Raw genomic sequence first — 25,795 nt, forward strand, 5'->3', positions numbered from 1 at the left:
GAAAAATGAACACGTGAGGGAGGTGAGCAAAAGCAAAGACACCACAGAAATAATGAGGGAAATGAACAAAGGATATACACATCAGGGTAGAGTGAGGTAGAATCTTCTTGAAACTTAGTGAATGATTGCTTGGAGAGAGAAAAAAGAAGAGAGAGAGCACAGCAGGGAGAGTGGGAGTCCAGAAAATCTCCCAAATGTCTGAATCTAGCACCTCATTAAAATAGGAAGCAGATAATTATACAAAACAGAGTATAATAAACTACAAACTTTTATGCAGGTCTAACTACCAAATCTCTAGGATCCAGTCCTGGAAGTAGTTTCTGGAAGCTAGAACAATAAGAGGGGTGACCTCATAGAAGAAGATGGTCCTGAGTTGAGTTTGCTATATGAATGCGATGCACAAGGGTGACCAGAGAAATGAAGTCATAAAATGGATTCACAACATAAATGTGCTAGGCTGGATTGACACGACTGCAAGTAGAACACATGCTTATTTGTATGTTTAATTCTGTATTTATATTTAATTATGTTGCACTTGATTTCACAGAAGGTTGAAAACAACTAGTGGTTCCTGTACACCAAACCATAGTTGGAAAGAATTAAGGATAACCTAAAATATTGTTAAAACAGAAATGTCAAATAATATAGTACAGCAGTACTACGTTAGTTTGCCAACAGTTGGGAAACAATTAATTTGGCACTGGTCACTTTGAGCAAAGGTACTTGGCAACTGAGAGGCAACCAAGCAGGGCAACCAAGAAATCAGGACTTGGAATAACAGGTTCACTAGTCAGTTCTATCATACTCAAATTATAATCATAGATCTATTCTTTAAAATAAAATTACCTACAGACACACTATTTTTCCACGCGTTATATTTAACATGACAGTGGTCACTAAACCACATTTTACAAAAAGTCCTATTTATTGTGTTTGCTATTGTTTTAGGTTAAATCGTATTCTATTTTTACTAATGGAGATTCTATAAGGAACTAGAGTACTTAGAAGAAGTTAAATGTCAACTGATCCAATAAACAATCCAACCAACCACAATGAAAGTAGTAACTTTTTAGTCTACATAACAAACACTAGAAGTATGAGGGATTCAAGTCATATAATATGACGAATGGTGAAGCAACTAGAGACATTACACCCAGGTAGAAATGTTTTTCTAAGGGGACATGGTAGTTGACCTAATATGTTTGAAACGATTTAACCAGAAATTGGGACTATATGCTTTATATGACCCCAAAGAGTAAAATAATTTTGTGGTTGGAAATTATACACTGATTTGCTTCAATAAAATATGGATAAGAACTTTTAAAAAAAACTGTTGTCTATGAATGAAATGATTTGCATCCTATGGTACTCAGGTCCACATTTCTGAAAGCTCAAGGAAAGCTGAATGGCCTCTTTTCTGCATGTTATAGAAGGAACACATTCCAACCCGATCCAAGGAGCTCCACCACTCACTAGCAGGAACACCTTAAACAAGCTCTATTCTTTTTGAGCTTCTTACTCATGGTAAAACTGAAAAAATACCACATATCCTGCAGGGTTATTGTGAGGAATATATATGATTAAAGAATCAGAAGTTTCCTAACACATAATGGGCCCTGAAAAAATGTTAGCGGAATGTGAATCTGAAATATTCAACTGAGTTTATAGCAGGCACTGGCTAGAAGATAGCTCGAGGAACAAAGCAGATAGCTTTAAAAGTACTTATTAAAACATTTGCAGATGGAGAGATCCGTATGTGCCTATTTTATCAGTCTTTTACATCTTTCATTAAGCTTTGCAGTTTTATCATTACATATATGTATATAAAACTTGCAGGGCAAATCTTTCTTGCTTCACTTCAGCAGAAATCTAGAGCAGAAACAGTATAGTTTCAGTAAGCATTAAGTTCACCAGAGAGAGCAATAAAACTAATAGTTAATCAAATCATAGCAATTTCTTTCTCTCTTAGTAAAAGAAACTCCTACTAAACAGTCCAGCTGTACTGTAGCAGCTCTTTTTTCATCAGTCTCCCAAGGTGGTCTGACCACCTATATAGTATATTCTCTCATTTTCTGGTCATAAATTTTACATTTTAGGGAAGGAAAAATAAAGAGATTCAAGAAGTAAATAGTTTAGAAGTTGCACACAATGCTTCCAGCTACAACTTGTTGGCCAAAACTTGGTCACTGACTATATTTATCCATGAGTTATGCTAAGAAATAAAATCTTTTAGCTGGTAGGCAAAATGCCTACCTAAAAATCGAGGTTCTCATTGGAATAAGGGGGCAAAGAATATTCGAACAGCACTTCTGCCATGAGTGAACACTCAAAATGTAGACTTTCCTCTAGGAAGGAACTTTGGACCTGTTTTAACACCTGAACAAATGCAGACAAATTCAGTTTCATATGATGAAGTATGGTCAACATTATTTTCTCCTGGAAAACTTTCAAAACAAGAGTGATCACTAATCCAAGGAGAGAGTAGAAAATATCAAGACTCTCAGTTTACCCGATGCTCAGAAATTTGATTTGCCACCATACTTACTAGGATGAACTATAGTTTACAAATAATTTTAGATAGGAATTATTGAAGTTTTTAATGGTACCATCTTCAAAACAGCTTCTGTTTATTTCATTGAAAGTGTATTTTGTTTCAAAATCCAAAATTAATCAATTGAAAATACTTACAATTAACAATTATAAGTAAACGTCCTTAATCATTATCTCTCCAGAAGACTTCCATAACAGTTCCCAATGGGTCTCCCACCTCAAACTCCCTGCAAATGACAACAAAAAGGATGCTGACAGGACAAAATCTGGGGACATTTTAGTGTAAATTTTATTTGAATATGTCAAATTAGCCAATACCATTTTTTGATTTATGTGTACACTGTTGAAAAAGAAGTTATTTTTTTCTGTATGCATCTTTATTCACTATATTGAAATTCTAAGCCGAGAAAAAACAATCACCATCATTCGCAGAGCACATACTAAATTCTGCTCTCAGTATTAATAACTTTGCTACATGATTTCACCTTATTCTTACATCACTATAAGAAAGCCACTGCTCTTCTAAAACAGAATCTTACAGAAGTTATTAAACTGGCCTGAGCTTTTGTTGCTAATAATTAATGGCTGACTGTGATTCAAAGCCAAATACAGGATTCCTAATGATGTTTTCTTAACCATAATACTCTACTGCCGTGCAGATATTCTTGACAAATATAAAGATTAAAAATCAATCATTTTAATGTATTTCCATATTCTGTTTTATAACAAGGTTCTTTTGTTTTTAATTTTATATTTAATATTTCTAACGATTAGAGACTTTTAAGGTGTTAGGTGAAAGAGAAGTAAATTTGAAACTGTTTCCTGTGAAGTGACTAAGTTTCACATGTTTAAGACATAATGGATGGTTTCACAAAATAAGAGGCTCTTGAAAAGTATACTAAACAAATAAAGATGATATAACCGTGCGTTAATAACCTGAATTGTTCTCATTACAACACAGCTTCCTCTTACAGATATATGTTGTACCAATTCTACACCAGAGAATATCCATTCCATCTCTTATTCTTCAAATTTTGGAATATTATGAAAATTACTAGGATTTTATAGATTTGCCACTTCCAATTAGAAGATTGGGGTGGGTTTAAGGTCCCCTAGGGCCTCAACAACATTTGTGTCTATCGTGGTCCTCACCTTTTCAATCTTATGACAAGAGGTTAAGCTTCTTTCTTTTGATTAAATTTGAAGTGTCAGTCTCCATCCATTTTTATTAATTTGGAGAAAAAAATGGATGAAAAAGATTCTGTGATTTGGCTTTATTTTACCACCCTTTACTAAGCAATCTGCTAATAGCATTTTAAACATGATGAAATATGACAAATTTATATTCCAAGTGATTAACAAAAGGAGAGAGGGCAAGCTGTAGGCATAGCTAGGATCCCATTTCTGCATTTTCAGCTGTTTCAAAGTAATGGTCCAGTTGATCATTATCCTGAGAGCAAGTAGGCTTGGGTTCCAGTTACTCTGCTATTAATTGGTTATGTGTCCTGTAATAGAGAGTCAATCTTTTTGGATCTTAAGTTCCTTAATTATAGATAGAGTTATATAACTGGCATATGGGGTATCTTCTAGTTTGGAAATCATACGAATAAAATTTTTTCTCATGCTTAAGAATAAAATGATATTTAGTGTATTATCCTTTATAGGTTGAGTTTCAATTCTGTTCAATAAATACATGTTGATCACTAACCATTTTACAGGCATAATGGAGAAAACAAAAATAAGGAACTAGAATTCAAAGCCTTTCTTAAATTGAAATATGTGTTTCAAGAAATAAAACACAATGATTCCATTGAAATCTTTTAGTTTTTCTCATATTTTTTGATAAAATTAGAGGGATCTACAGGAAATATTTATCAAAGTATTTAGTTTCTTTGTTAACTTTAATAACCAAGTCAAAATAAGTTGAATAATCTTATTAGAAGAGCATTCATAGTATGATCCTATTCAATAACATTTTTTTCTCTCTATCCAATGATCTTATTATGTATCTATTCTTCTAACTGCACATTTGAAGAGAATAACATCTAAAAGTTGTTAATAATAACAATGGTTGTTTTGGGACTGTTGTTTATTTCTTTCTTTGTATTTTAGTCTACTGTGTGAATTCTTTATAATGAAGCTGAATCATATATGTCTTTATATTTAAAAAAATAAAGAAAAAGAAAAACTAGTAACCAAAAAGTTCTCTCAAAGGAGAGTAAGAGAAGAAACACAAATACTTATTAATGTCAATGAGGATAACCCAATCCAAGTTTTCTTTTGTACACATTGACAGATATTTTCCAGAATATCTGAAATCCACTATAGGCTCAGATTAGTGTGAGTTAGGCCCCCGAGGTGTTTCTCTCAAATGTTATCACCTTGTCCTCTCTCTGCTCACTCTTTATATGACAGGAGGACTGTGGTCAAGTCTAAAAGAACATCCTGTCCATCTCTGTACCCTTTGAATTCTATCTTTTCAAGATGCTTATCCTCTTTTTCCCTTTACTTGATTTCTCAGTGTAAGCTATAGTGCCAAATCTGACTGTATGCCCAGAGTGGTCCAGGCACTTTTAGTTTATCCACTTCCATGAAAATCTCCAATATTTATCCAGACAAGCTCAATGTGCCCCTTCCATTCCACTGTATCTTTGCCCTAGTGTTTTCTAGATTGCAGTCTCCCAACCCACATCCCACAACTGTCATATTAAACTGCAAATTACCTTCTGATCATGTATTAAGGTCCCCTTTGATGTGACAAGCAGTTTGACCTAATTCTCAGCATACACCACACACTTGATTCTGGTGTCCATCCTGTTTCTGTGCCCTGGTGTATCTGGACAGCTTCACTATCTCTCCTCGCTTGTTCCCACTGGCATAAGGCACTGGAGGGCAATTCCTGAGGGATCTGTGAGATAAATAAAGATCAAACAAATGTTATTCAAGAGTGTTGTAGAATTAATAATCAAAGACAAAAGTAGTAGTCAAGAAAAGGAACTAAACCAGCAGACCAGGTGAAAAGATGTTAAACCATCAGAGTAAAAAGGCATAAATAGAAGATGAATGAACAGGTCACTAATAAGGGAGTTGGTATAAGCCTTAGAATGAAAAATAATTCCAGAGTGGCAATGAATTTAGGTGGTTAAGAATCTAAATGGGAGGACTGTTGTAAGCCTTAGAGGAGCTGACTCTGTGCTTGTAGGAAGGAGTGCAGAATCCTTCACACATTTAGGACTGACTGTGTGAACCTTAAGCTTAAAGTATGGCTCCTGCAGCTCTGAGTCTGGCTTAAGATGCTGGTGTCCTTAAATGGAACCAAGTCTGATGTCTGGTACAACTTCTAAAATGCACAAGATATCTGCTATAGAATGAAGCACATTAGAAAAAGCGTGGTGTGTAGCCTTCAGTCTTTGCTCCACTGAATGAGATCTCAGAGCCCCTGTGTCACCTAAAATAGGGCAACTGAGGGTCTAATTCCAATTCTTTTAGCTGTTTTATTTAAGTAAATTCCTGTCTGGAGAAGCCCAGGATTCCTTTCAACCTTGCTCTTCAGATGGGCCCAAATGTAATCGGGGCTGCTCTAAAGACCAGGACATGTGCCTCTCATAGACTCTTGGGTGTTGCTCACAGTTGGTTCCTGATACTGAAACCAGCACACCAAAGCTTTTTCTCTAGTAAGAAGAGCTTTTTTCAATGTCTATGATATGGTAAGGCCACAGTCAAGAAAGCAAGTGGGATTTCCTTCCTCTGGCTGATGGTTGAATTGTCTCTCCTGGGCAGTTCTCCTGAATCCATCTCATAGATGCCTGGTACACAAGTCCATCTCTAGATAGATAAATAGATTGATAGAGATAGATGACAGATAGAGAGATAGAGAGAGCTAGTTATATATAGATATACAGATATTTGAACGCAGACAAAATGAGGAAGGGTCTTCAACTGTCAGGTGACATGAAAACCACTGCCCCTAACATAAAATGGAACTCTGTGTGAACTGGTTTCTAGATTTTATGTGTGGATGTGATATTCTCGTTCTTCCATTCAAAAGACTGCTGCATCCCACCTGCAGTCTATTTGTGGCATTTACTGGGATGCCTTCCCAGATTTCCAGAAGCAGAGGATTAACAAAACCTTCCTGGTGGCAGGGAAGAGATCTCTGAAAGACAGAAGGCTTGAAGGGGACTAGGTAAATAACAGGCAGTCAGGGACAGCATTCCCAAGCAAACACAGCAACCACCCATCTCTGAGGCAAAGAGTAGACCGGATTCTGAGACAGCAGCACACACCAAAGGCAATCTTTCTTGACGTCACTACGAAACGTACGGTATTTAGCTTAGTGGTTAAGAGCACAGCTCTGAAATCAAGCTCAGGAATGACAGTGACTCTACCACTTCCTGGCTGTATGAACATGGGCACATTGCTTAAACTCCCTGTGCCTGTTTCCCCATCTGTAAAAAGTGGCTAATTTTAGTACCCACTTCTAGGCATGAAAGAATGTTAAATTAGAAATTCGTACAGAAAGAAATGTAACTGCAGTCAAAAAGACTCATCAGAAGAATCGCAGAGAACCCCACATTGTACGTTACGAAAGAGTCAGCTTTATACACCAGTTAGGCTCAGAGAACATGAAGCCAGAACCGGGGAAGCAGCAATCATCCTAAACCCCTGTCCTACTATCCTCCCCAACCAAGGAGAGGTCAGAAAGCAGACTGGGGAGTAGCGGACATAAATGAGAATCAGAGGAAAATCCAATTACACCCTCTTCCCAAAGGCGGGCAGCTCACCTAAAAATGGCCATTAGTGGGGAAGGAAAGAGGTTGCCTTAGCTTTCACTGAAAAATGAAGTGTTGGTTAATATAATGGAACTGTCATTCTATGTTCAATAGAGACGATATTTTGAGAATTAAATGGCCAAATGATTTTATTGTCTGAGAGTTACCAGAAAAATGACGGGACCTCCTGCATTTTCATTCAGTGGCTAGGGTGAAACCACTCTCATGGGAGATTTAAATGGACTGTATGGATGAACACACAGATGATTTCTGTTTTCTTTCCATGGGTCCTGCTTGCTCCCTACATGGAACGCTGTTGTGACAATTAAATTAGTTGATCCATGTGAGCTGCTTAGAACAGCACAAGGCACAAGTAGGAGCTCAGGAAGCTAAGACACAGCACCATCGTCAACAACATCAGCTAATACTTACTATAATAGGACACGTCTATGTTATGCATTACAAAGCTTAGATTCCGCAACTTTTCTCCTCGCCAACCAAAGTCCTGCCCAACAAAAAACCATTTTTTTTCAAGGTAGACAATGCATGCAGACAGTTTTCTCTACCTTCCTTAAATCCAAGCATTTCCTCCTTTCTTTTCCTCTTAATCCATATTCAGGTTTTAATCTTGGTTCTGTCATCTCTGATCTGAGAAAGACGTTAATCAGGTGGCTTTACCTCTCTGAGCCTTTGTCTCCTCTTCTGTAAAATGGGTGTGTTAACACATAATTTTACAGCAGAGTCATAAATAGTTGAGTTACTGTACTTGAAATGCACACTGCCTGATAAAATACTGGTGTTTCTTATTTTTGCTTCTTTAACTTGCTCAGATCTCTAATCTTAGCTTTTATTGAAATCATGAAAGAAATAAACATGTTAAATAATCAAAAAAAAAAAAAATAACTGGTATTTCAATGGCCTAAAAGGCCCCAGGGAGACATGGCCATGAACATATCTTCTTCCTGCTCATTCTTCTATAACAAAGGAAAGGTGAAATCATGTCACTCTTCTGCTCAAAACTGTCCTGTATTTTCCTGCCTCACTCTGAATAAAAGCCAAAATTCTTATAGTGGCCTATGAGGTCCCACAGGATCTGGCTTTGTATCATATGATCTATCATTATAATCATTCCCTTGTATGCAGGTTCAACGCCCTTGTCCCCCTCCCTCTATGATACTAGCTGGGTCAACGCCAACCCTGGGAAAAGCTAGTTCTCTATTAACCCTTGCTGGTACCTGAGCAACTGAACATGGCTAGAGAAAAACACACTCATGGCGACTAGAACACAAACCTTAAATGCCTGTTCTCAGCATTCTTAATAGAGAGCCTCTAGTCAATTTTCTTTCCCTTTCTTTAAATATCTTCTTCACACATCTCTTCTCAAAACATCAACAACCTCTGGCCCCTTCATCACTCTCAGTAACCAAAAATGAACTTCCTTTCACTTCTGCCCATCAAATCTACCAGCCTGTATGTATCTATAAGGTTTGCCTTCCCTTTAGTTATAGCAGACGAATGCCTTGTGTTCCAAGACCCACCTTTCTACTGAAATCCATCCCCACTCGCTTTCTCAAGGACTTTACCCCTCTAATCATGCTCAGTCTCCTCTGCATCACCTCCACCAGTATAAATGCACACTGCAATTTCTCCTACATTAAACAAAAAGGTTGAGCCCACATGCTCATCTAGCTCTGAAATCTATCTGCATTCCTATACAGCAAATGCCTCATAAGAATAGTTTGCACAGATAGGCTGCATTTCCTCATCTCCCATTCTTTCTTGTGTCTAATCTACTGAGGCTTTATTTTCAAAACTCCACAGAAAGCATTTTCATCAAGGCCACCAACACCTTCATATTGGCAAATACAATAGTCAAGGGACTCCATCATACATTTTGAGATTTCCATCTGAAATCTTTTATATGAAATTCAATGTGAATGGTGACATCAGAAGGTTTACAACAGAGTAGGTCCTGATATCATTTTTTAGGACTTAATTTTTAGGGTCAATATTATTGTTACATATAGTTAGGTGTATTTACTTTTACTGCTGAATAATATTTGACTGAATGTAACTGTTTATTCATTCTTTTATTGACTGCATTTTTTCTTGTTTTTCTATTAAAGACATTTCTAAATGTCTAGTGAAACATTCTTGAACATGAATTCTGGTATATATGTGTAATGTTTTCACTTGGGTGTGTCTTAGGAGTCCAACTGTATGGTCATTTGGCATGTGAATGTTCACCTTTACAAGCTAGTGACAATGTGTTTTCCAAAATGATTATTTACAGCAATTAACAAGACATATTTTTAAGACACATCTTCTCCAACATTTTGTAGCATCAGACTAATCATATTTTTGTGCAAATGGAATGGGTATAAAATATTTATATTTACAATCTTGATTTGCATTTCTCTGATCCCAAAAAAGGTAGAACCTCTTCCCACATGTTTATTGACCAAATACAATTTACCTTCTGTGAAATGCATGATCACATCTTTTGCCCATTTTTCTAGTGAACTGTTGATTTTTCCATTAATTTAAAGATTTTATTTATATATTCCTGATATAAGGGTTTATCAGTCATATAAATTGCAAATATATTATCTCAGCTTATAAATTACTTTTTTACTTTAAAGTGTTGTGATAAATTACCCAAATTTTAGAAATAAGGCTAAAATATGGGCAGCATAACCTTCTAAAATCATTCAGGGGCAAGGACCACCCAATGATTATTTAGGAATATATATACTTAGTTAAACTCACAATTTACCACTATTTAAATTCCTGAGATTTTGAGAAGTTTCGTGTTAACATGTAGATGTTGGTCTTGTAGAAATGAAAATAATTTCAGCGCTCAGAAACTGATAACCCCAAAGATTATAGTTTATTGCCCTGTTGAACATTAACCAGTTTTCTTATCTAATTCTGCAATCTTACCCTAACATGTCTTTATTAAATTTCATATTGGTTTAGTAAGGTTCAACCAGAGAAACAGAACCAGTAGGGGACTGTATATATAATATATATAATATTTACACATAGACATATATACAAATACTTTAAATGTCTTTTTGATTGGTTTTAACATCATAATGCTTTTATTTTACTTAATAAGGTGAATTAAATTTTTGAATGAATTTATTTTATATTTGAATAAAAATAATGATGTTACTACTTTAAAAATTATACTTTACTGGTTTTTGAAGCTTCCACTAAGATGCCCAAGTAGATTCACCTGATGCAGCCCAGTAAACTCTCTTGCCAAAGAAGGGCACACATACAAAGAGCAAATGGGTATTTTCTTCCTTTCAGGGTAAACGCCTAGCTTCAAAGGAATTTTAATTTTGTTTTTTTAGTTATGTTTTTATTTTAAATGTACTTTTGTGTTTTATTTATGTTTTTGGCTCAAACAGGTGATAAATGATTCCCCGTTTGTGGTAACAATAATTAAGGATTTGGTTTGATAGGTGACTGTTTGGTGATCTTTGTTGAATAGATGATTGCAACCATATTCCTTGGAGTGACTGATGACAGAGAATCCAGTTTGTTAGTCATTCTGTTTGTATATCTATTTATGATTTCAAATCAATTAAAAATTTATGTTCACTGGGAACAGCCATCTTTGAGATCCAGACTGGAGATTTTTTGTGAGTCTATGTTTACTTGTAATTTGTGGCTAAAGTGGTAAAACCTGCACGGCGTTTTCTGTAGTTTAGAGAAGACTTCACATCTTTGTGAAAGTGTAAAATGTGCTTCTACATCTGGAAAGCTCTAATAAAATAAATTATTTATAATATCTCTTAAATTGAAGGAGCTCTTTTGAAACTGCCTTGTAGAGATTAAACAAGTGCTTATATAAATCATATATACCAAAAATTCACAGAAAATACAGAAATTAATCTATTATTTTAAGCATGCTAGTTTTTTTCTTTTAGAATTTAAATTCTAAAAGAATTTAAATTCTTTTTAGAATTTACTTTTTAGGGCAGTTTTACGTTTACAACAAAGTTAAGAAGGAGGTACAGAGATTTCCTATATATCCCCATGCTCCTACACATGTATAGCCTCCCACATTATCAACATCATTCACCAGAATGGTACATTTTTTTTACCAAGAATGAACCTGCATTGACATATCATAATCATGCAAAGTCCATAGTTTACACAAGGATTCATTCTTGGTGTTCTACGTTCTATGGGTTTGGACAAATGTGTAATATATTTATTCATCATTATAATATAGTAGAGACCATTTTCATTCCCTATAAATTTTTGCTCCATCTACTCATCTCTCTCCCCCACCACCCTCCAGCAACCATTGATCTCTTTATCATCTTCATAGTTTTATCTTTTCCAGAATGTCATGTGGTTGGAATCATACAATATGTAGCCTTTTCAGATTGGCTTCCTTCTTCTGGTAATATGCACTGAGTGTCCCCCCATGTTTTTTTATGGCTTGATAGTTTATTTCTTTTTAGGGTTGAATAATATTGCATTGTTTGACTGAGCTATAGTATATTCATCCATTCACCTACTGAGGAACATCTTGTTTGCTTCCAAATTTTGACAATCATGAAAAAGCTGCTATAAACATCTGTGCGTAGGTTTTTGTGTGGACGTGGATTTTCATCTCCATTGGGTAAACACCAAGGGGTGTGATTGTTGGGTCATATGGTAAGAGTATGTTTGTTTTTTTTAAGAAACTGCCAAACTGTCTTCCAAAGTGCCTGTACTATTTTTTCAATCCTACTAGCAATATATGAGAGTTCCTGTTGCTTCACATCTTTGCCAGCATCTGGTGCTGTCAGTGTTCCAGATTTCGGCCATGTTGATAGGTGTGTAGTGGTATCTCCTTTTCATTTTAATTTGCATTTCCTGGATGACATGATGTGGGCATCTTTTCATATGATTATTTGCCATCTGCATCTCTTCTTTGGTGAGGTATCTGTTAAAGTTTCTGGCTTATTTTTTAATAGAGTTGTTTGTTTCCTTACTGTAGAGTTTTAAGAGTTTTTGGTATATTTTGGATGCCAGTCCTTGATCAGATGTATCTTTTACAAATATTTTCTCTCAGTTTGTGGCTTGTTGTCTCATTTTCTTGACACTGTCTTTTGCAGAGCAGAAGTTTTTTATTTTAATGAAGTCCAGCTTATCAGTTATGGCTTTCATGGATTGTGTCTTTGGTATTGTATCTAAAAAGGCATCACCATCCCAAGGTCATATAGGTTTCTCCTATGTATCTTCTGGGAATTTTATAGTTTTGCATTTTACTTTTAGGCTTATGATCCATTTTAAGTTAATTTTTTTTTCTGTCGCTCCAATCTTAACGGGAGTGGTTTGCCCTGCATCTTCCCTTCTGTTATGGATCCAAAAAGAGTTCTTGATTTTTCATTCTGTTCAGCTTTTCACTTGCTGTTAGGATGGAGTGAAGACTTCCAACCTCCTTCCTTGCTATGCTGGACTTCTAAGGGAAAAAATATCTATCTTATATAACTGCTTTCTTAGAAACATCTTAAGTATTTAAGTTCACACAATTAGGGCAAGTCTTTGAATGAATTAGTTAATCTATGCTTCCTGAATTCCTCTATTCATTTATGGATTAAAGAAGATAACATTACTGCTCAATAATGTTTAAGATTATGAAAATATAAATTTATGTTCCATTAAATCGAATAGAACATTCTGACCAATGTTTTTATAAAAGTAATTGTTTTCTGTTAACTTAAACATAATTTCTAAAATCCTTAGGAAACTTTAAAACTTGAATTACTATTAAATTGAGTTAAATAATGAATGAACTTTGGATACCTGGATGATTTCTAAAAAAGATAAAGTATGAAATAATGATGACTAAGCATATTTCCATCTTGTATGATGCTTTCTATGCTTATACTGCTTACATGCTATAGAGTGTTATATCTTTGGGTCACGTCAATAAAAGCATTAACTTCTGTCATTTTAAGAAGGCATAAAAGAATGCTGTCACCTGTGGAAAGTCATGATATAAGTCTCTTGAGTTTTGCTAATCTGCAAAAATGTTTGTATAGGAAACTGTTCTCCATGATCTATCTTCCAGTTTTCTCCATGAAACAGAAATTATTACTTAGATTAAAAGTTAAAATTTTAACTTTTAAATTTTAACTTTAACTATGGTTGTGACTATGCTACAATCTATAAGTGAGACACACAGTTGTGAATAAAGATAATGAGATAGTTTTATTTTTCAAGGGAAGAAGAGAGTTGTTATACTATAGTGAATTGTCAGTTTGTTCCACAATATGAAAAAAAAAATTGCTGAACGACAAAACTTAAGAAAATTTTAGAAACTTTAGCAGGTCTTAGAAGGATTGAGCAAAGGGAATTCTTTGTGCCTTAGTTTTGTACTCACTGAGTCTGAAGAGAAGCTATGAAAGATATTAAAAATTTAGCAGAATTCTCTCCATATTTAAGGCCCATTTACAAAATAATTTTTCAGAGGAACTCTTAAACCTATAATGCCAAATAATATCGTCATGCAAAATTAGAAGTTGGCTTTTTCTTTGTTAAGAGAATAAACTGATTTTAGAATTCTTAATAAGGGATAGTAAAAGGTTACTTTTTAACATTCAGTGTAACTTGCTTAGAGAGCAGATTCCATATTTCACCAGAATAATCTTTGCTGCTTCTTGCTGATTTTATCATGCTCTTGCTTAATAAACAAACAGCTCCTTACTTATATAAGAGCTAAAGCTTCTCACAGTTGCACATTTATCTTCTGTGTTTTATTTTAAAATTTACTACACTTTAATCATTAAGTATTGTTTTCCCAGCATCCAGGAACCTGACTTCATCAAGTGATCAAGTCAACTCTGACAGCTCCTTTAGATTTTGCCTTTCCAAGATTGAATCACAGAAAAAGATAAAGTAAAATTTTAGGATAGCCTTCACACCTCAAACTATTTTTGAGCTTTCCCCTAGCAGCCATGGACACAATCACAATGATTTGTTATAAAAGGAGTAAGGCTAGAAATAATTAAGATTATTTTCTCCATATTTCTTAATTAGCTCATACTATTGTCAAAACAAACTCAGATTTCCCAAGATTAAGTCTGTATATTTAATGGGAAGGCCTTGGAGATTTGGGGGGATTTGTCAATGCCCTTGTTTTAATAGGTTCTTAAAGGAGATATTGATCAAACTATTATGAAATAATTATATATTTTACCCCAATAAAGATTTTACTCTCCTCAATTCTAGGTTACTGTAATAAATTAACTCAGTTTTTAGTCTTATTATGAAATGTATTTGCTTCTCTCTGATATTTGCCTGAAGGATCTGCTAAAAGTTATAGGATAGAATTGTGTATCAAGCTTCAAAAAAGGATTATGCTAGGTACTATGAAATTATTGACACTTCAAAACACAGGCTCTTGGGTAGAAGCTCACAAGCTGACATCCCTTAGATAACTTTCATACCATACCAGCAGACTGATTCAAAATTTCTTTTAGTTCACAAGTAGTCATTTAGATTTTAGTTAATTTAACAGGTATGTAGTGGTATCTCATTTTTAAAATTTGCATTTATTCTAATGATTAATGATGTTGGGCAAGTTTTCATGTGCTAATTTACCATCAAGGATCTTCTTTGAAGTGTTTATTCAAATTTTTTGCCTTTTTTATTGCATTTTTTTATTATTGAGTTTTGAAATTACTATACATATGACCAGATCCAGGTAATTTGTCAGATATATGCTTTACAAATATTTTCCCCAAATGTGGTGCTTGTGTTGTCATTCTCTTAACAGTGATTTTTTTTTAAAGTGTTTGACTTGATGAAATCCAATTTATTATTTTTTTCTTTTATGGATTGTGCTATTGGTGTCATATGTAAGATATGTTGTCCAACCCCAAATTACAAAAATTTTCTTTGCTTTTGTTTTTAAGTTTTAGGTTTTACATTTAGATCTATGACCCATTTTGAGCTAATTTTTACATTGTGCATGATGGATCAAATGTCAGTCTTTTTGCACGTGGTTATTTAATTGTTCCAGCACCATTTATTGAAAATTAACTTTTCTCCACTGAATTGAATTTGCATGCTCGTTAGGTTAGGCTCTGATAAAAACCCCAGTAAGCTCAGCTACGGTAAAATAACTTCTTTTGAAGGCAAGCCTTGTTAAGAACAGAATGCCGTGGCATATTTCAAAAAGGTTCTTTATTTGCTCTTGCTGCTGGAAACATAGGGGGTTTTTCTCTGACATTCATTGTGAGGACCTTGTAGAGCTCCTGGAGGTAAAACTTACAAAAGGGTGGGGGTCTCTCTGTGACTGGGCCCCTGGAATTTTTAACTCTCTGAGTTTGCCACACTGAGGCTCCAGCAATTCCCCAGTTACAGTTCAGATGTGCCTAGCCAGCACAGGTACCTGGAAGGTTTCTCCTTGTGGGTTTCTGCTCCAGTGAGTTGTGATTCTCTGCCTCCAAATGTCTGTCTCTCTAATTTGGGGGGCAGAGACTTGCCCTGTTACCTAATTTCTCTGACGGATCTTAGCAGAGTTGTTGATTTTTCAGTTTGTTCAGCTTTTTACTTGTTTGTAGGGAGTGCAACTTCCAGGTTCCTTATACGCTGGAACAGAAACTGGAAGCCTTTATTATCATTTTAATATCTGTATTATCTGTAGTGTTGTCACTGCTCGCATTTTTGATATTGGTAATTTTTCCCTTCCCTCCTTTTTCATAGTCAGTCTGGCTAGAAGTTTATCATTTTATTGATCTGTAAATTTTAGTTTTTGTTTTCATTAATTTTCTCTAATTTTTTTTCTATTTCATTAATTTCCACTCTGGTCTTTTTATTTCCATTTATCCGCTTACATTGGGTTTTATTTGCTCTTTTTATTTTTACTAGTTTCTAAGGTAAGTCTTTGCCCCTTTTACAGACAAAGGCTTTTCTACATTTGTCTAAGTATGATCCAATGTCTCTGTTTCCATGCTAGTAGCTTCCTCAGATTTTTGACCTAATTAGAAGATGAAAGCCAGCTATTTCCTAAAAGAAGCCTAGGTTTTTCTCAGTTTGGAAGGTAAATATTTCCCTCCTATAGGTAGAGTTAAAGCCTTAGACAAATCTCTTCCCATGTTTTGCTTTTTGGAACCCAGTCGGCAACTCACAGAGAAATAACAAGAGGAAGAGAACCAAAGTGCTTCTATTTACAGAGCACCCAGCACCAACTGCAAACCATGTGAAGAGCCATCTTTGACCTTCTAACTCAGTTCATTCCCCTTATGACTTGGGGCAGAAAAACCATCCAGCTGAGCCCAGTCAACCCACAGAGTCAGAAGCGATAAGAACATGCTTGTCATTTTAAGCCACTTGAGTGATTAGAATTGCTATCCAACAGTAGAAAACTAAAATATAGGCTGACTGAATACAGGATTTTAAATTTATCATTAGAAAGGTTTCAAATAGAATTTCTAAAAATTCTGCTTCCTTCTCCCCTACACAAAACATAAGTTAAACATAAGAGTTCTCTCGAGACTTTTTTTTGAGAGTCAACACATGTAAGATTCTTTATGAACAGGCTAATATTTGTCATAATTATCCATCACACATTTTAAGATAAATACTTATTGTGTGTTTACTTCAATTTTGGTTTCCAAAAATAGACCTGGAGACGATGTTTTGGGTAAAAGCAATTTATTTGGGATATGATTCCAGGGGACACTGTGAAGGAATGGGGAAGCCAGACAAGGAAGGTAAGGAAGCCGGTAAAGCAAGTGATGACAACCTTGAACACCTGGGGCTCAGTTTCTCTTAGGAACCTTCTCACAGACTCTGTGGAACTCACCTTAGAATTGTCTCACTGAGGGGCTAGAAAGTTGGGAAGTTAACCAAATATTGGTCTTCAGTATAAAAAGAAGCTATGAAGGGATATATTATAAATAATGTGAATAATAAATAAATATCTGGGAATATTTACTCCATGAGAGAAAGAAAAATGAAAAACAAGAGAATCAATAATAGAATCCCAGGGAACACTGACATTTATGGGATACATTGAGAAGAGATTGACAGTGAAAAGGGTTGAAAAGGATGATCACAAACATAGAAGAACATGGAGAAAGTTGAGTTCTGGAAGTCTGGGGGAATTTCAAGAAGAATTGGATCAATAGCAATGAACATAAATTTAAATGTTTATTAAATGGCCACTGTGCCCTAGATTTCATTGTGGCAGTTGTGGATATGATTAAAAATAAGTTATGCCCCCTCCTCTACAGGTTTTACCAGGAGGATGCACCAGAAATGTAGGTATATAAGGGAACACAGATTTTGGGATAGGGTGTCTCAGAAGACCAGACAGGAAATACAACCACAGCAGGGAAAGTTAATGACCAATACAGAGCCAAAAGATTGAAGAAAAAAAGGGGACTGGAGGTATGGATATCTTCATGAGAAAAAATAGCAATTGAATTTTGAGTGTTGAGATAGAATATCACAAGCAGTAACTAAATATATCCACTCATTTGTTGTTTAAATAATTGAATGTCTTCTATAATCTAAGAACCATATAAAGCACTGAGAAAAAACAATGACAAATAATTGTACAGACTTTCTGCCCTTAAAATGCTTTCTTGGCACTATCAGAATTATCTTACTTCTACCTCATGCCATCATATGAGGTAGAGACTATTAAAACCCTGTTGTATGAATGAAAAAACCATGCTTAATGAGTGGAAGCAACTTGGTCAGTGTCACTCAGTAAGTTGTTTGTATTTTAAAAGGTCATTCTGACTCCGGTGTCCAATCTTCTAAACACAGGAGAGACTGTCTGTTAAAAATATAAATGCACCAAATGATTTCAACTTGATATTTTTAATTTATTGTTTGGTGCTTCCTGGATCTCACATCTGGATAACCCTATCATCTGTCATGAAAAATTATCTGTAATTTTATCAGTCACAAGTTGGCAGTTAACCATGATAACATTATGTAAATAGCAAACATTTAGCAATCAAAGTACTAAATAAAATGTAAGAACCTAAAATAGAATTAAGAAAGTGCATTTTGACTTTCAAGGTAATGCCTTGGATCGTAGAAAACTAAGATTATATCTTGATATTTCAGTGAAGCCTTAAAAGAATATATTAAGTGGTATTCTCGGGAAATACACATAATGAGTTTGTTATTTTACTATTTGTTGAATTTCATACAGTGGACTTCTATTTATCTCCAGACAGTATCCTATCTTGTTTTCTCGTCCAATTCCAGTCTTTTATTCAGCATCCTTTTGATAAAAATGTCTATTTTTTTCGTTCATACTCAGTTACCTGACTGCCAGAGATAGACTACAAATCATAGCAGATGTCAGACCGACTCATTTGTGCGATATTGCACAACACCGTTTTGCATCTAAGAAGCCGCTCACCAGCTGTGTGTCTGAGTGTTCACCTCCCATACAACTCATGTGCTTATTTGGACTTTCTCCAAGATCCTACTGCCCTCATGGCTTTCTGCAACATCCAGGGACCAGCCACAGGTCTGGGTCATTGCCTTGCACCCTCTGGCTTAGGAAGGAGGCACCCCACACAAAACACTAATTTAACTTCTGGAGAATACACTTTCAGATGTGTGTCCTGAGTGTTTTTATAGGCTGCATATATTTTTTAAGTGTCTATTTTTTTTAATTTCCATGTTAAAGCAAGTCATACTATTTGCTTTATAAAATTCTAAGTCAATTGGGAGACATTTTTTAAGCTAAACAGTTCAAAGAATAGCTAGACCAGCACTGTAACTTAGAGAACTTGATTACTGCATGCACAAATTACTGCATGCACAGATTACTGCATGGCCAAAATAGTTATTTTGCCTCCCTTATTAAGCAGTCCAAGGTCCCTCATGATTACTTAGACTTTAGTGATTAGAAATGATTGTGAAAACAGCTGAAGGTTTTCAGTCATTCTGCCTACAATTTAGCCTATGACTTGTTACTGTAGTCATAAATGCCACAGTTTCACAAATAATCAACTGTTTGTTCAGTAGCAAATATTTATGATGGTCAGATAGTGAGAACATTAAGAGTCTGAGTGCCCATGGTGTACAGAACACCAGACGAGACACTGCCATGCAAATATTTGAGAGATGGGTGAGAAACGTATGTAAGAGACAAGATCCCCATCCTTACAGTTTCATCCCGTTGACAACTGACTGATTCAGGACATTTTCTCAAATAATCTAGAAACTATTTATCTACCTTTTTGACACTATATGCCATGATTCAAAAGTTTCATCCGTTACAATTATCTAAATAAAAAAAGAGAGTGTCAATGACTGGAGTCTTTATACATATGTGTGTGTTGCGTGTATATGTGTGCTTGTTTGTATTTACACAGTGGTTCACATGATCATAAATAATGTGTGGCTGTATCATATTCATTTTCATTATTGTTTGAAATTTTGAGTTGAAGAGTTCATACAATCGAAAAGTAGATTGACGGAAATGTGAATAATACACACCTCCTTTTTGGTTTTTTTTGTAGTACTTTATTGAACTTTTATAAGGCCTGCTTTCACAAACTTTAGGGAATTAAACTTAAATAGCTAAATAAAAGAATAGACTTTATTCAGCTTCAATTAAAATTACTACATGATTAATTCTGTGAGACAACTGGCTAATGATGGTTACATGGCAAAGATCAGGGGAAGGATGAGCTTAGATTCATTGGGTAGGTTCAGGATTTACTGATTCGTTGATTCTTTGTTATTGCTATTAAGAACTAACACATTTTAAAAAATAATAATAATTCACAGATGAACTGAAACACAGGGTGCAGCAGATTGTATTTGGCTAAGTCTTGCCTGTTGAATATGAATGTAGGGTTTACGTACATTACTCAAGTTTTCTTAACTTAGAGACTGTATGTTTCTATTTCTGTTGAGGTGCACTTAGCTTATTTAAGTTTCAATTACAACTTTGTTAAAAAAAGTTAGGAGCTAAGGTACAGAAAGGTTAAAGAGAAGGTATTCAAATTTAATTCCTTCCACACGGCTATAGTAAAGGAGTAGGATAAATTAAACAAAAGTAATTTGCAAAAATCCATGTGTTTACATTATCCACACCATTTTCTCAGTCTCCAACACAAGAGCTAATAAGACATGAAGTATTATGGATTTATTTATTATGTATTATTATGTCTCCCCACTTCCATACGTAGCCCCTCCTACCTCTTTTTTTCCACCGTAACAGGAGATTGATCCTGACAAGTTGGGGAGATGCTACTGCCCAGGTATTGCCCTTTCATTTCCATTTAGCTAATTCTGTCTCTGAGCATTTAGGGCCCAAAAGATACTGAGGATGCTGCATAGTATTACTGTGTCTTAATGATTTTCTGCTGGTTGGATCTGTCAATTACTGAGAGAGGGGTGTTGAAACCTCTGACTTCATGTTGGAGGGCATATATGATAGGGATTGTTTTTTCTTCTTGAAGAATTAGACCTGTTACCATTATGTAATGTCCCTCTTTATCCCTGATAATTTTCTTTGCTCTGATGTTGCTTTGTCTGAAATTAACAGAGCTACTCCAGCTTTTTTTTTTATTGGTGTTAGCATGGTATCATTTTTTCCATTAAAAGTGGGTTTCCGGTAGACAACGTAGTTAGGTCTTGTATTTTATCCAGTCTGACAGTCTCCGTTTTAACTGAAATAATTTAACTTTCACATTGAAAGTGCTTATTTTATAGCTGGATTAATGTCTACCATTACTGCCTTTGCTTTGTATTCATGGCACTTGTTCTTTTTTAAAATTTTACCCTCTTTTGCTTTCTTCTCTGATTTTAATTGAGCATTTTTTTATGATTCCATTTTTTCTCTAAGCATATCAAGTTTTGTTAGTGGTTTTCTTGAAGTTTGAAATATACATTTACAACTAATCTAAGCTTGCTTTGAAATACCACTTCATGGGTAGTCCACGTATCTTATGACAGAGTAGTCCTAATTCCTCCCTAACATTCTTTGTAGGAAGGGAAATTGCCCAACTACAGCCCCTACTAGCTTTCCTGGATCACTCAAGGGAGGGGAGGGTGAAGCAGAGAAGCACCTGTGAAGGTCACAACTCAGGGGTACAAGCCCTTTAAAAGACCGAGATCTAATTTTTCCCTACAGCTTAACATCACATCAGCAGGGCTCCTGAATAATAACAAGGGATCATAGCTGAAAGAACTGAAAGGCTCAGATTCTATTTAACAATAAAAAACCTAAAAATAAACCCAAAGACAATAGGGGAGATGAAAACAAGGACATTAGGGGAACTGAAGTCTCTGACACATACAGCTACAGTAAACAGTAAATGCAGTTTGACTCCTAGTCAGACAAACAGGAAACCTCACACTAAAAATCTAGCTACTTCAGTTCCTATTACTCAATACAATATGTCCGTTAACAACAACAACAGCAACAAAAAATTACAAGGCTTCCTATAAACATAAGAAAAGTGCATTCTAAAGAGGCAAAGCAAGCATGAGAACCAGACTCAGGTGTGACGGATATTTTAGAATTACCAGATCAAGAATTTAGAGCAACTATGATTAATACGCTAAGAACTGTAATGGATAAAGTAGACAACGGGGAAGAACTGATAGGTAATATAAGCAGAGAGATGAAAATTCTAATAAAGAATCAAAAGGAAATGCTAGAAATCAAAAACACTGTAATAGACATGGAGCATACCTTTGTTGGAATCATCAGTACACTGGACACAGCCAAGAAAAGAATCAATGAGCTGGAAGTTATGTCAATAGAAACTTGCAAAATTGAAATGCAAAAAGAATGACAAAAATAAACAAACAAATAAATAAATAAAACAGAATATGCAAGAAATGTGGGAAATTACAAAATGTACAACATACGTGTAATGGGAATATCAGGAGTAGACACACGAGAGAAAGGACCAGAAGATATATTTAAACTGACAAGTACTCTGTTGTAGGTCTGATTGGTGTTCCTCTATAGGTAAGGTGTTTTACCCTCTGGCCTATTTGAATAATTTCTCTTTGTTTAAACATGACATGCCTAAATTTAGGTTTTCAGTATTTATCCTGCCAGGTATTCTCTGAGCCTCTTGATCTGTGGTTTGGTTTCTGTCATTAATTTTGGAAAACTCACAGTCATTTTTCATGGTGACAATGGATAAACTATGCATATAAATGGCACACCAGTCCTCTTATTTCAGAGAAATATTGCTATATTGCTCAAATAAATTAATATTTTCATCTCAGGGATCAGAGTTAGCATAACACAATTTTTTTATAACTTAAATGATGATGTTATTCTTAATCAAAAATTTTTATTTTTATTTCTATTCCAGGTCTCTAATAACTACATGAGCAACCTTTTATCATAAGCACACCAAACCCCATTGATCCTAATTTTCATATGATAGGATTTGAGAATTCAGAGAAGGAAGGGAATGGGTGGTAATGGGTAACCTGACATGTAAGTTTCCATCATTGGCTCCTAATTCTGATATTATTGCTACCCATGAGAAATAATTCCAGATAAAAATTCCATCCAAAGTTGGGAACTAGTAGTAGCTAGATAATATAATTAGTAAAAAAAAAAAATGAAGGAAAAATATCCTCTTTTAGAACATCTTCCTAAACTTCACAAATATTTTTAATGGTAAAACAGTTTGTTTTATTTCATTTTATTTTATTCTAATTATTTTCAGTCTCTATTATAAACAAATTCTGTCACTGGTGAACATGAAAATAACCAATCAGAGAGAGATGTGTAAATATTCAGGACTTAAAGCACACTACTCCTTGTCATTTCAACTACAGGGCAAAGACATGACAGATGTTGTTACCAGGAATTGTTAAAATTGTTGCCATGTTGGTCATTCTATGGAAGCATGAACCTCCTTTTAATCTAGGTATAACAAAATTTTTGTGAATCCTGTTATTCAAGTGGATAGCGCAATTCATCAGAACTAGTTCAGTGCAAATAGCTTTAAAGTAGCTTAACTAGGCAGTGATTACAAATAATATATTCCTTTTCTACTTATAATATGTATACCTAATAGATTGTGGTTCATTAGACCTTTTAATAGACAATAAAATAGTTAGTGAATGCTTTAGAAATTCTACAGTCACACATTTATACAATATTAGTATATAATGGCTTAATGGTGCTCCATGAGCTGAGTATCAAATACCTATTTTTAAGTGGTGTAATCACAGTTTTATACAATAGATTCTAATGACATTAATCAATTGTGTGCATGCTAGTTGGATTATTTTAAGGAACTATTAAAAATACACGTATACCGACAATTCAGGGAAAGGAAGTGTGGTGATATGAAAGGCCTAGAAAATCTCAAAAAAGACAAGCTATTGTGAGATAAGGCTAAAATTCTGGGCATTGCTCCATTTAAGATATAATTATATTCATGCATATACAAATATGCAATATTTGCCATATCACTTACCATGTTATATTCTGTGGCCCTATATATATATATATATATATATATACACTAAATTGTTACAACTAAGCTGTTTTTTAATTGAAATATAATTGACATATAACATATCATTTTCAGGTGTACAACATAATGATTCAATATTTGTATATATTTCAAAATGGTCACTACAATAAGTATAGTTAACATCCATCACCACACATAGTGACAAATTATTTTTCTTGTGATAAGAACTTCTAAGATCCACTCTCTTAGCAACTTTCAAATATAAAATATAGTATTATTAACTACAGTCACCATGCTGTGTGGCTTTATATTTAAAACCATATGCCATCAATCAATACAGTTTACCGAATTTACTTGAAACATAAATGAAGGTCTTTCTGACTAACAAAAATGGATTTATCAAATCTTATTGCTGTCATTTGTGGATGAATCCAAGAAATCAAAATTTGAGCTTAATCAATTTTTATAAAATGTAGACAATGAATAGTTACAGCCTCTTTTTGACTTTGGACACGAATCAAGTATTGTCCATTTTAACCTTGGAATTTTTTTTTAACCATAAAAATGGCTTTAATGAACCACTAAAGGGATTTTAACCATGAAAATGGCTTAAGGAATCCATGCCATTCAACTAACAATGTTAATTAAGCACTTTTCCTGGAAAATACCTGTGATAATATAGTAAAATAAATGTTCTCTCAATTTTATTTTCATAACCTTAACATAACTTGATTCTGTTTGATAAATAATATAGTAAAATCACCTGGCAGCTAATACTCAGGTTTTAGAATCAGCCAAACACACAGTTCTTAATAATTACTAGAGAGTGATATTAGCAATAAGAAACCTCTTTCAAAAAATAAAAAAAGAAATCTCTTTCAGACTGGTTTCCTCATCAGTAAACTAGGGTTAATAATAGGATCTAATTTATGTAGCTCTCATGAGGATCATTTACATATCATAATGGATATAAAGTACCTAGCATGGTGACTGGCATTCAGTTATTATTACCTATTATATGATCTTGATGCTGTTATTTATAAACACTTACTAAAGAACTGGACAAGTAAAGTATAGGTAATCTTGAAGGAAAATGCACAATAGAGTCTTGTTTAGTAAGCATGATCAGCCTTACACAGGAATGGTTCAAGTGGGAAACTTCACAACTGAATCTTCATGCACTTAATTTATTATGCCCACATGCAAACTCCTGACTTCACCCCTATGGTGATACCAGTTATATGACTGAATTCACACCCAGGTTCCAAGAGGAGAAGAATGGATTGTAAGTATGAACTAGGACACACAGCCCCTTATGCAGACTCATTGTATCTCTTTGTCTTCCCACACAGTGGAAACACAGTCACATTTAAGTTTCAACATGCTTTCTCCTGAGGATCCTCCTCAACATTCAGCAGGAATCATGTTGGACTAAATGTGCTCTGGAAGCATGCTTGGAGGAGAGACATTAATCTCAGCTGGTTAGATCAGAAAATGCTGCCTAGAGAAGGGGCACACATCATACCTTGAACGATGGTAGGAATTCAAAATATAATAGGTGGGAAGAGAAGGATTCATGTAGGGATTCATGTAGGGGGATTATTGTAAATAATGGAAAGAAGGCTGTATGTGTTCAGAATGTGGTAACAGCTTCAGTGCAGCTGAAAATTGGAAATGATGACTGAGTGGAGTGAAAAGTCTAGAAAGTCTAGAAAAGTAAGTTCAAGGAGATTTGAGCAACATACTAAGAAGATTGATCTGTATTTGATGGATAATAGGCTGACTTGGAATGATATCCATCAGCAGAGGTAAGTGACCAGATCTCAGTTGGATCCTAGGAGGCCCTCAGTCACCTGTCCTCCACCAAAACTTACTCTCCGAAATTATATACACTGGTAATTTCTACCTCAGAGTGAATGAACTCAATATACCACTTCTCTAATTAGGGAATAAAAGCTCCATTTGCCTGTTAAGATTAAACAGAGAATTTTTGTTCAGTTGAAGACCTTCACAAAT

General features: G+C 34.8%; 1 protein-coding gene across 3 annotated transcripts in view; it reads right to left on the bottom strand.

Moving 5' to 3' along the window:
• Positions 1–5,279: 5,279 nt before the first annotated feature.
• LOC307197437 (uncharacterized protein) overlaps positions 5,280–25,795 on the bottom strand; it is a 231,892-nt gene continuing 211,376 nt past the window's right edge. For all 3 annotated transcript variants that reach the window (XR_013831409.1, XM_079943318.1, XM_079943317.1), the window contains one exon: positions 5,280–5,458. Coding sequence is in view for 2 of the 3 variants with exons in the window: in XM_079943317.1 (XP_079799443.1) it covers positions 5,288–5,458 (171 nt within the window). In the remaining variant the exon portion in view is untranslated. The remainder of the gene's footprint in view (positions 5,459–25,795) is intronic.

The sequence above is a fragment of the Stenella coeruleoalba genome (assembly GCF_951394435.1).
Source record: "Stenella coeruleoalba genome assembly, chromosome: 14".
NCBI classification, from domain to species: domain Eukaryota; kingdom Metazoa; phylum Chordata; class Mammalia; order Artiodactyla; family Delphinidae; genus Stenella; species Stenella coeruleoalba.